This window comes from Empidonax traillii, unplaced genomic scaffold (genome assembly GCF_003031625.1).
Source record: "Empidonax traillii isolate 1590-97213 ecotype Southwest subspecies unplaced genomic scaffold, ASM303162v1 scaffold244:size1524873, whole genome shotgun sequence".
In the NCBI taxonomy this organism is placed as follows: Eukaryota; Metazoa; Chordata; class Aves; order Passeriformes; family Tyrannidae; genus Empidonax; species Empidonax traillii.
The window spans coordinates 891016-903173 of NW_020955437.1; the positions used below are offsets into that span (position 1 = coordinate 891016).

A 12158-nucleotide genomic window follows, 5' to 3' on the forward strand; every position below is an offset into this window, starting at 1 on the left:
TGCGTACAAGTATGTGTTTGAAATAAACTATGACATTTGATTTTTAAAAATTAGGCAAATAATCCATGGAAACCCAATTCTAGCACATCCTGCAGCAATAGTACTATTACCTCCTTTGCTTTCATTTTCTATTTTGACAGTGAGCTAAATATAAAATTAATGTGAGCCAGGGTCAGATAGTTTCCAGGAAATTTTTCACAGTTTAGAGTGGAGATGCTATATACTGCAGGCTATAATTATAGCTCTTAGTCTGTCATTACCCTACAGAAATGGAGATTTCTGTGACTTTCGTATTTTCCTGCAGCGTTGCACAAGACCCAAAATAGTTTAGTGATCAAGTCTAGCGATGAGTTGTGAACTGAAATAAGTCAGTATGAAGACCTGTGTGACTGTACAAATAGCTGAAAGGAGATCTTTAAGTTTTTTCTGTCTCTTTAACTGCTTCTCTTTATTGGCTGTTGTTTGCTTATTATTCCTACAAACGATTTTGGTTATAATGCTCCTGACATCTGCTTGCATTGTTGAGTACTTATTTACTGAAGTCATTAGATATGCTCTCCCTTTCTAGGTATGTTTAAGATTTGGTTTATTATGAAGTAACGAAATGTGTAATAGTTTCAAAGTGTAATAGCTAAGCTGACTCCTGTGTTGACACTATTTGCTATCCAGCAAAAGTGAATTCAGCTAAATCTCAGGAAGGCACTTGGTAGAGAGTAGATGTGTTTATCCAGGGAGCTAACAGAAGTGAGTAACTCAGCTGTAGTGAGTATATAATCTCAATTTTGTATAAATCACCAGTGATTAAAAGACAGTTCCTTTTTTCTTTTGCTCTGAAACGCCATGGAAGCTAACATGTTGATAATGTTGCTGTGTTTTAATTTTTCACTTTTTCATATATGTTTTACTCTCTCCAAAGGTCGACCAATTCCAGACAGGGTAGGATCACCTGGTGTCCCTGGAGAGAGAGGTGAAAAAGGTGAAAAGGGTTCTCCAGGATTCCCTTCACCTGGAATGCCTGGAAGAGATGGTTTCCCAGGTCCCCCAGGGTTGCCTGGCCCACCAGGACCTCCAGGCGTAACAGGTGGGTAAAGCCCTACCTTGCATTTCACAATGAATTCTCAATAATGCACATAAAAAACCAAAAAAGAGACAAGATTATAAATGCTATGATCAGGATGTATCTATAATGGCCAGTCTCTTCGCGAACGAAGAACCGGGGAAGGTCTTTCCACCTTCCAGCCTGCGCATTGGATTTTTTAGGTGAGACACAGTGTGCGCAGAACTGAGCCCACCCTTTAATCCTGAGGTTCATCTGCCGGGGCCAAGCACGCTTGGATGGTGGCAGCGAGGTCCTCAGGACGTAGATGGATTGCCTTACGGGCTAACGAGCTCCATCTGCCCGGGGAGGGGCCCCGACCGGGAATCGAACCCGGGTCTCTGCAGTGACAGTGCAGTGTATTTTCCCCTGGACCACCGGGGGCTCCCTTCAGGATGTATCTATGTCATGGAAGAAACATATCTGAGTTGTTGATGGACCAAGTAAAAGTTGATCCACAATGCAGGAGGCCACTTGTTTCCTTACTGGGACAAGGATTCTTTGATAAATAAATGTTTTTAAAAATTTCTTCAGAGTTCATTGTGGACTGTTGCAATATAACCAAACAATTGACCTTAATATATATTGGTTTATTCTTTGTCCTGTTGGACCAACCTTGATATCCTTGTGGATTTCCAATTAAGAAAATAGCAGATACTAATATTGTTCTTATATAAAGATAGCTGTTCAATCTCACAATTCACAGATCTGCAGTATCAGTCTTTGTAACAAACTGAACAGATGTGAAAACTAATCTGCCAGAAGTTTTTATTGTAAAATAAAACTATGGTAGGGGAGAATGCAGTCATAGAAAAGCTGGGGTTGGAAGCAGCCTTAAAGATCATCTACTTCCAACCCTCCAGGCACAGGAAGGGATGCCACCTACAGGTCAGGATCAACACATACTTTATAGAGGTAAATGAAAAGCTATTAGTGATGTGACAAATATATAATAATATTAGTAGTAATTATAACAACATTACACAGCTATGTTTTATGAGATTATGATAAAGCAGTTTCAAAGAGAAAAATGTTTTAGTTTTTTCTGCAATGAAGCAATAACAGAAGTACATGTGGAAGTGGTCCATGATAATTAGCTCTTTACAACTGATGTTTGTAACTCTTTTGTGGAAATAAAACTTTTGCTGTAGGTGATACTGATATTGTGAGTTAAACTGCCATTTCAACATCCAGAATTGTATCCCTATTACAATAATTTAGGTACCTTACAGCTATTGAAAGAAATATTATTCTCTATGGAATTGCTAAACCAAAAATAGTTTGTTTGAAAACTGTTGAAGATACCTTGTTGTTGCCATGTTTGCCAATGAAGCAGAACAAAATCCAGCATGTAGAATATGGAGTTAAACAGCTAAATCTTACCTCATCCTAAAGATAAGAGCAATTTCTGTTTTCCATGCAACATGTTTCAGTCATTGATTTATTCATTTCCTTCCCAAGATACTTCTTTAGCTTTCTTCAAGTGCATAATGGGAAAGAATTTGTTTTTATTTAAGTGTTGTTTCCAAACTTCACATTAGCATTTTGACTACTGGCGTTGGCCAAAGTGATGTCATAATATATTGGGCCAGAACCTGTGTCATATCCTCAAACAGAGGCAGCATAATTTATATTCTCATATCAAGCCTGAAAAATATTCTTATTTGTTACCCATTTCAGTTCCCAACATATGAGGTTTATTGTTTCCAGGAAGCTTAATTGGCATGATGAAGTTAAATGATGTTAACAAGCTGTTCTTGACCTAGAAAGTTTCCTAAAATGTTAAAAACAGAAGTCAGGGTACCAAAACCCCAGTTAATTAATTTCTTCAGCACATCAATACTCTCCATTCTCTTTAGGGTCAAAACAATAGTTTTTCACCTACAGTACTTTTCTTAGCCAAAGCGTACTATGAAAATAGATTTTGTGTGAAAGTTGTTTGTAACCTTATTATGGCACAGCCTGTCTTTTCTCTGTAATTCTCAGGGTTTCCTAAACATTATATATGGAATCAGAATACAGACTCCCAGTTAAATTTTTCAAAGTAATTAAAATAAAAGGGTAAAGTGCTATCCTTACTTATCACTCTTCATAGGAAACATTTCAGCTATGACAGTGCATAAATGCAACCCTTTAATGGAAACTTGAAATTGTCAAAACAATATTCTTTATTGTATTTCCATTGCAGATGGAATTGATCAGTGCCAGCAGGGAGAACCTGGTGCACCAGGTAGTCCTGGACTCCCAGGAAGAGATGGATTTCCAGGAGAAATGGGGGAGAAAGGTAATAATATTTTAAATCTTAGTACCCTGGAGCTTAGGTATGTAGAGGGGCTGGGCAAATTAGTCTGGGGCAAGAGAAAGTATACCTAAAGTTAGTTAAAAAAATAGTTCATGGGCATGGAAGATGTTTCTTGAGCCTCTGGTGAATACAAGAAAGATGTTGTTTACAAACATTTCCAGTTGGGTGACACAAACTTCTCTTATAATTCACTTAGCCTATGTGTTGCTGGAAAGAGATAAAGGATAGCATGGAGCTGAAAGACGAGCTGTAAAGAAGGACATGAAGTGTAAATTCAGCTGTTCATTGCAATTTAAGATGCGAATTCTGAGATGAAGAATTAGAGAGGGGCAGATGAGTTGGGAATGAAAATGATTTATGAATCGTTGCCATGAATATAATTGAAGATAAAATTATAACATCTATAAATAGGACTGTCAACCATGTGTTTTAACAGCACTGAATAAATGGACATTTAAAAAAATGAGTTATACTCATTTACACAGTGTGGTGATTGATGCTTCCTAATCTTATTCTGCTTACTGCTTTTCTAAAAATGCAAAATTACACTGACTATAGAAGTTCTCCTTTTGCTGCTTTAATCTTTTTATTTCCTCTATTAACCACTAAATATTTCTTTTCTTCTTTTTGATCCTCTTCAGCCTGTTCTGTTAAATATTATCCTTTATGTTGATTTTCATGCCACTCCTTTAGAAAATTTAGAGAATATTGAACATCGATTTGCTGAGAAATTCTCTTTGAAGCATGTAATTAGTAGTAGCACATTTATTTTTATTCTTTCTACATGAAGTGTACTAAATTGACATTTGCCCCTGAATCCACCTGCTTGCAGTTATCTTGAATCTTTTTGGTTTTATTCATTTGCTTTGTTCTTTTGTTTTTTTCAGGTGACAAAGGTGAAGCCTGTACCTTGTGTGATAAAGTAGGACCTCCTGGACTTCCAGGACCACAAGGGCCACCAGGTCCAGCAGGTAAAAACTCATTAACTACCTGAAAATGAAGTACATAGGTTAAATTCTGAAAATGCAGCATACATGATAAAATTAACTACTTTTTGTCCCACTAATCAGGTTGTTTGTGAAACTAATGAAAGGAGGGTGAAATGGGGTCCTATTTTTGACCTGGATTCAAATTTCCAAAATAATCAACAAGAATTACCAAGGAAGCAGAAACTGGCCACAGTGAAGAGTCTTTGCAAACTGTGGTCCAAATATTTTCACAGATGGCTGTGAAAGTGAAAAATAATGTGGGAACTATTTGCCTATGTGCTCAGGCTTGACAGTGACTCATATATACGTTCCCAATTCCAGCATCAAATTCTGTGTCCCAAAAAATTAATTTTTTTTCTTCTATGTAAGAGAAGTGCCACATGCAAAAAAAATATATTATACCTCATGTTTGTTCTCATGTGGCTATTCAGGAACATTGGTATGGGTTAGGTAGTTTCAAGACTGCATTGGTTACATGATAAGTCTCAATAATAAGGTGAATTCATTCCAAAGTCAAATGAACCATCAGCTTCTGAGTTTATGAACTCTGACGTGTAACACATGAGCACATGAATCCAGAAAACTTCACTGACTTTAGCAGCATTATGTTGATATAACTGGAATGGGGGATGGAATGGGACACTTTCAGGGTCACAAAGAATGCACATACAATGAGCTGTTTGTAAAAGCATGTAGTAAATAAAACTATATTTTTTATCTCTCTGATAAGGTTTTCCGGGTCAAGCGGGTTTCAAGGGAGAAAGAGGCTTACCTGGACTTGATGGGCTTCCAGGGGTACCTGTAAGTAATGTCTTGACAAATACTACATCTTACTAGGCATGCGATCTCAAAACACGTGATAGTCAATGTATCAGCATGGTTGTGTAACAGTTCTGTTTAAAAAAAGACCAGTGCAATGATGAGATAATAAAATTAACTATACCTAATAAAATAAAGTAGGAAGCAGTGGGGTTGAACTATGAGAGTTAAAAGAGAGCTGTCAGATATTGATTTTATTTCTGGTTTTGCTTATCATGTGAACTCAGTGGGACACATAATCATCTGTCTGAGCAAGCTAAGCAGTGGAGTTGGGTTAAGATTAGGATTTCACAGAAAACAGATCCAGATTCCCTGACCTTCTTGTGGATTGTTCCAATAACTCTTAGCTGTTTTAGTACATACATATTGAGAGAGAGACAGTGCCATCTAGTGTAGCGTAAGCAATCTAATATTAGCATGCAGCCTACTGTGGCAGTTTTTCTGAATTTTGAGTAATAGAATCATAGAATAAGTGGAGTTGGAAGGGACCCATCAGGATCACCGAGCTCAACTCCTGCCCCTGCACAAGACACCCCAAGAATCACATGATGTGCCTGAGAGTGTTGTCCAAACGCTTCTTGAACTATGTCAGGCTTGGTGCTGTGACCACTTCCTTGGGGAGCCTGTTTCTGTGCTCAAATACCATCTTGGTGAAAACTCTTTTCCTAATATCTAATCTAAACCTTCCCTGACTCAGCTTCATGCCATTGCCTTGGGTTCTTCACTGGTCAAGAGAGTGAAGAGATCAGTACTTGTCCTTCTGCTTGCCCTTGTGAGGGTGTTGAAGACCCCAGTGAGGTCTCCCCTTGGTCTCCTCTTCCTCAGGCTGAACAAATCTAGTGACCTCAGCTACTCCTTGTAAAGCTTCCTTTCCAGACCCTTCACCATCCTTGTGGCCCTCTCTGGACACTCCCCAATAGCTTAATGTCTTCTTTATATTGTGGCACCCAAAACGGCACACAATGTTCAAGATGAGGCTGCACCAGTGCAGTGCAGAGCAGGACAATGCCCTCCCTTGACTGGCTGATGATGCTTTGCCTGATGCTCCCCAGGATGTGGTTGGCCCTCCTGGCTGCCAGGGCACTGCTGACTCATATTCAACTTGTCATCGACCAGGACCCCCAGGTTCCCTTCCACAGCGCTGCCCTCCAACCTCTCATTCTCCAGTCTGTGCAGAAATTCAAGGTTGCTCCATCCCAGGTGCAGAATCCGGCACTTTACCTTGTTAAACTTCATATGGTTGGTGATTGCTCATCTGTCTAATTTGTTGAGTTCTCTCTGCAGGAGCTCCCTGCCCTTGAGGGATTCAACAGCTTCCCTCAATTTAGTATCATAGGCAAACTTAGCATTTCTTCAAGTGCTCTGTCCAGGTTGTTCATGCAGATTTTGGGAAATGTCTGTAGTATACTCTAAAACACAATTAGTTGCAGGAAAGCTAAGTATTTTTTAAGAAATAAAGGAAGTCTGTGAAAGCATCCTGATATGATTACTTGTCAATTATGTTGACACAGAACAACATGACTCTCAGTAAGGCCAGATATCAGAAACAGAACAGCCATAATCTTAATACTTGTCTAAAAGGTAGCACAAATTACTCCTAGATGAGCACTGTACTACCATAACTAATTTGATCTTGTCGGAGTCTACTTGAGTGTCCCTAAGTACACTGTGGTTTTCTGTCCAAAACTACCTCAACATGGGGAGCCCCTGGTGGTCTAGCGGGTAAAGGCGCTGCACTGTCACTGCAGAGACCCGGGTTCGATTCCCGGTAGGGGCCACTCCCCAGGCAGATGGAGCTCCTTAGCCCTGTAAGGCAATCCATCTACGTCCTGAGGACCTCGCTGCCACCGTCCAAGCGTGCTTGGCCCCGGCAGATGAACCTCAGGATTAAAGGGTGGGCTCAGTTCCGCGCACACTGTGTCTCACCTAAAAAATCCAATGCACAGGCTGGAAGGTGGAAAGACCTTCCCCGATTCTTCGTTCGCGAAGACTGGCCATTACATACCTCAACATATATGTTCCTATAGTATAACATGAGTTTTGACACCATTCCTAGTGTGAGTAGACTGAGTCTTGCCAGATCTTTTCTCCTCAAAGCTGTTTCTGTCCTTTCAGCTGAACCGTTTTGGTAACATAACTTCTCAGTGACATTCATGTGCACTGGCTTTAAAACACAGAGGAATTATGTAAGCTCCCTTCATCACCAGTGGTGAGAGAGAGGGCACTTTCAGAAGTTAAAAAACCCCACCTGTATGAGTTCGTTACTCAAGGAATCTGTTTTTCTCCACGGAGTATAAATAAAGCCTAGATGCCTGAATTCAGCCAGTGAAAGTTCATTAAGATGGAGTCCATTATCTATCTCCACCAAAATAAACAACACTGTATTACCCAATGACTGAATGTACTATAACATCAATGGATCAGTGAAAGAAACAGTGAAAAAAAATGAAAGACATCCTAATGTATTTAAGCTTTTTTGTTGTCTGGCATTTGTTCTCAGCACGTTTTGCCACACCTTTATATTTTACTTTTATTGCCTCCTAAGTTCTGTTCATGTCTTTAATCGGACAAGGACTGGCTGCTGTTCTGAATGCTTTTAAGCTTGTTTTGCTCAACAAAGTTCAGCCAGGTGGTGATCCAGCATATAGTTTAGTTTGGAGAAATTACAGAGAAGCCAGCCTTGCAAGCTAATATTGTTTAAAGCCATGCCAGAGCATAGATCCAGAACACGCCACTACTAATGAAAAGATTACCATTGACCATGCTCTGGTTCAGGTTTAGGTGAAAAGCAGACAACCATAAGGAGTGGACATTGTCCATGAAGTCTGTGCTTTACTACCCTAGTGAGTACTCTGATTCACTTGACATTATAGAGGCTGTTCCAATGACAGAAGTTCACCTAAGTCCTAGAAAATATATGGGGGAAAATTTGAAATTCTGAAAATCCTATAGTTTATTAGTAGGTAGATAATTTTTTTCCAGGAAAGCTTACAAAACTACTTTCTGAGCATGTGCATAATATTTTGATAGTACTAACTTCCTGATTGTCAGTTGTACAAAATCAATGAATGCTCATAATGAAGGAAAACATGTATTTGCATCAGCTGAATGTCATGAATAAACTACTTGGGGAGAAGCTTTCAGCCTTCAGTTAGCCCTAGCTCTTGTGCAAGTAATGTTTTAGTTTTGTAAAAGTAATCAATTCAATTTTGCATACAATCAATATATTTCATGAATATTATGGTTGATTTAAAAGGTTTTGAAAGAAATGAAATCATGGGTTGGCCTTGTATAAACCTGCAATTTTGGCTAAGTTTGGTTTTCCATACTGGAATAGTATTGTTTTCCTGTATTAGTACTGCTTCTGCTGGTATTAGACATTCTCATGGAAATGCAGGGATACTTTTGTTGTATTTGTATCAGGGAAATGGGTTCCACAGTGTTAAAAGAATTCAGCATTTAAAGGTTGGGGCAGACACTTTAACTCTGAAAATGCTTTTTTTAAAAAGTCTCATTTACCTTGATGTTGATACTGTATTAAAATGCATGAATTGAAATCCAGTGAGTAGTCTACAGAAAATTCAGAGTAGTTTTCCAATGTCATGGCCTGCAGGTCTTGTGTAAGTGGTGTAAGTTTACATGTACCATCTAAAATGATGTACCTGTGATATTATAGATGACAAAGTGGTTAAGACAAGAAGACCGGCATTAATTCCTGATTCACACTGCTGCATATTGGAAAATATTCTCATTTGACCTCTTCAGTCAAAAACTTAGTGGTTCCCTTGATTTGGGTCTACACTGTAATGCCTGGATATTTGTTTTCTTTTGTATCAGTTGAAGGGTTTGTAGGACAACTGACGACATCTTGATTTATAAAATTTCAGGGACCACCTGGCACTCCAGGACTTATGGGCAGCCCTGGGGCAAAAGGAGAACCTGGAGATTTTACTTATGATTCTATCCTGAAAGGTGAAAAAGGAGATCCTGGTTTCCCAGGACAACCAGGTATACCTGGAAGAGAGGGAAGACCAGGAAAAGATGGATTTCCAGGTCCACCGGGTCCAAAAGGAGTACCGGTATGTGTGTTTCTTGATGTTTACATGTTGTCCTTCTGTGTGTTTGTTTATGTTTACATACTGTCCTATACATTCTGTCTTTCAGATCAGAATTCACATGATTTTGTTCCCTATAATGCTTTATGTTTATTGGCCTCATTCATTTTTCCACATCTTGTCCTTACCTTGTGTAGTGCATTCTTCCTCAGAGGAAGATTTCATTTTTCTTGAAATAGTGAGGAAGACAGTCCTTCAGCAACAGACTATTTCAGAGTTATATTTTGACCATTTCTTTTTACATGTCATGCAAAAAAGTGATCTGACTCAAATGCATTCAGCATGGCTTGTTACTTTAAGGACTATAGAGCAAAGTTGTAGATGTGGACAACAGTTTTATTCCTTTTTTCCTTTCCTTGGTAGTGAATACTAGTGTGAATGATTTAGCTGACACTTGGAGATGATTGAACAAATGCAGTTATCCAAGTACAGATTGTTAAGACAAGATTCAAGTCTGTTCTAGCATATTTTTCTCCTGGTAGAAACTAATGCTTCAAAATCCTGCACTAATAGAGTTCAGCTGATATGGATGTGGATGTGAATGTGGAGCTCACATCTACTCCCATATCCACCACAACATGGTGTACATGGCCCAGTTAGCTGCATTACACACTAGGTATGATTTCCATGTGCTATTCCACATGGAACCTAGTTCTATTTCCATTGAGCTCAGCAGTAAAAAGTCTACTTTCTTCAACATTACAGACACCCATGCTAAATCCAGGTTACAGAATATTCAGAGAGGATGACGTGTTCTGTCTTGCCAGTCAGGCAAGAAGTACACTTATACTTTCCAAAAATTAGGGTACAGCTGGCTTGAAAGGAGAACGTGGTCCCCCTGGCCAGCCTGGATTCCCTGGAGTACGTGGTGAAAGAGGTTTTCCTGGCCCTCCTGGGATAGGTGCTGCAGGGTTACCTGGTGACAAAGGAGACAGAGGCTTTGCTGGAACTCCAGGTTTACCAGGCCTTCCAGGTAATGCTATAGTATGCTCAAAAAAATATATAAAAAAATTTTAAAAATTATGCCCTTTAAGTGGTATGGCTTAGAGGATCACCAGAATTTAAGACTTTCTAATTTAAATCAGTATTTGCTTTCAGCAGTATAATTGCAAGTCTTTGAGGGCAGTTTTCTTGAAGAATTTTCTAGGCCAAACAGGATGGTTTAGGTTCATCCTAGTTTTCTGGTGAATCTTATACAAAAAAATCCTTCATAACAAGTCACTTGTAATGGTATGGGTGAACTAATATTGCTGGCTAGGTGAAACTCCATTGTTTAATTTCATCAGGTCCTATACTTAACACAGCTTTACATTAACAGGAGCAAAGGGTGAAGCAGGACGAACTGTATCACTCCCTGGACCTCCTGGGGCAGATGGCCTTCCAGGGCCACCTGGTTTCCCTGGACCCCAAGGTACAGCAGTCTGTTAATCTTTGAGTGATAATCAGAATGGTTCTATTTCCCAAAAGTTAGCCTTTGCATTTACATTTCTCTTGTTTTTGCTTGTAAAGGTGACAAAGGGAATCCTGGGCTCCCAGGTAGACCCGGCCTACCAGGAGAAAAAGGTGCTGTTGGGCAGCCAGGTATAGGGTTCCCTGGACCTCCAGGTCCCAAAGGTAAGATAAAGTTATCCATGTAACAGAGCTGGTGTGACTGAAGTATGGGTGGAAGCTACACCGTCATCCAGCTGTGGCTGCATGCAAACTGGGAGGTGCAGCTGAAGAACCTCCCTTGTGAAAGGCAACAAGCACCACAATAAACATTCATTAAATGTACACTTGCTTTTTGCAGTGAGGTGGTGCAGCCACAGACAGTGTCACAGCTACTGCCAGAATAGAAAACTATCTAGTACAGCATCTTCCATTGCAGCAACAGAGGTTGCTGAGAAATGAGATGGCCCTTCTGAGAGATGGAGAACACTGTATGTGGTTGCTTAAAATAATATGCTGGCATAACTTATAACAGTTTTGGGCCAGAACTAGCAGCTCTGCTGTGTCCCAAACAGCTAGGATTCTAGCTTACTCGATGTAAGTTTAGTCTTCTCCATGGCCATTGACAGGGTATGCACATAACTTAAAGAGAGTCTAAAAGTTCATATTCTAGTTTTGGATTTTCCTAAGATGTATTTCATAGTGCTGCTGCACATCTAGGACTAAATGAGATGTCAGCAGCCACTTCAAACACCAAAATTCTTTTGTGCCTTCATTAATTTTTTATATGATTCCACACACCAATGAGCTGGGAGGGTTGGAAACTTAATAAGAAGAAATGGTGTATTTTTGCCTGTGACCACCTCTAGTTCCTCTGAGACTGCATTGGAACAAAACAGAACAGAAAAGGTCCATTGTATCTGGAAAAGAATTGTTGTATGCACTTTGATACCAGCAAGAGAGGAATGAGACATCAAATACATTTCTTTCAAGGACCCTTTCTTGAGCTCAGCTCTGCCCAGTGACATTCCTGGGGCTTAGCCTAAAAGCTGTATTTCCCACTCCCTGAGATGTTTGCCTGTGAGGGAAGCTTCATGTGAACTTACTGAGTGTGTGCTGGTGTTGAGTGAGTGCTATCTTTAAGTGATTTGCAGAATGTTGTAGGTATTCCTTCCTGCATTCCCAAGGTGCAGTTCATGGGCCAGCAATGGCACAGAAACCTGTATGCAACCCACAGTGGGACATATAGGAGATGTCACCAGATATCTACTGAACAAAACATGTTGATTCACAGGTGGATTTTGTTGTGAATCCCTCAGTCTCATGGCCTCCATATAAATTGCCTTTTTCTGACAAAGACTTTGGGAACCCAGTTTTGCAGACTGGATGTTTCTCCCAAGGGAGGTGGG

General features: G+C 39.8%; 1 protein-coding gene across 1 annotated transcript in view; it reads left to right on the plus strand.

Moving 5' to 3' along the window:
• The window catches only part of COL4A1 (collagen type IV alpha 1 chain), a 122418-nt gene that overhangs the window by 80021 nt on the left and 30239 nt on the right, over positions 1-12158 (plus strand). Inside the window, exons 21-28 of the mRNA XM_027888692.1 lie at positions 917-1081; positions 3285-3380; positions 4286-4369; positions 5118-5188; positions 9094-9285; positions 10126-10294; positions 10640-10732; positions 10831-10935. Of these exons, the coding sequence (XP_027744493.1) occupies positions 917-1081; positions 3285-3380; positions 4286-4369; positions 5118-5188; positions 9094-9285; positions 10126-10294; positions 10640-10732; positions 10831-10935 (975 nt within the window). The remainder of the gene's footprint in view (positions 1-916; positions 1082-3284; positions 3381-4285; positions 4370-5117; positions 5189-9093; positions 9286-10125; positions 10295-10639; positions 10733-10830; positions 10936-12158) is intronic.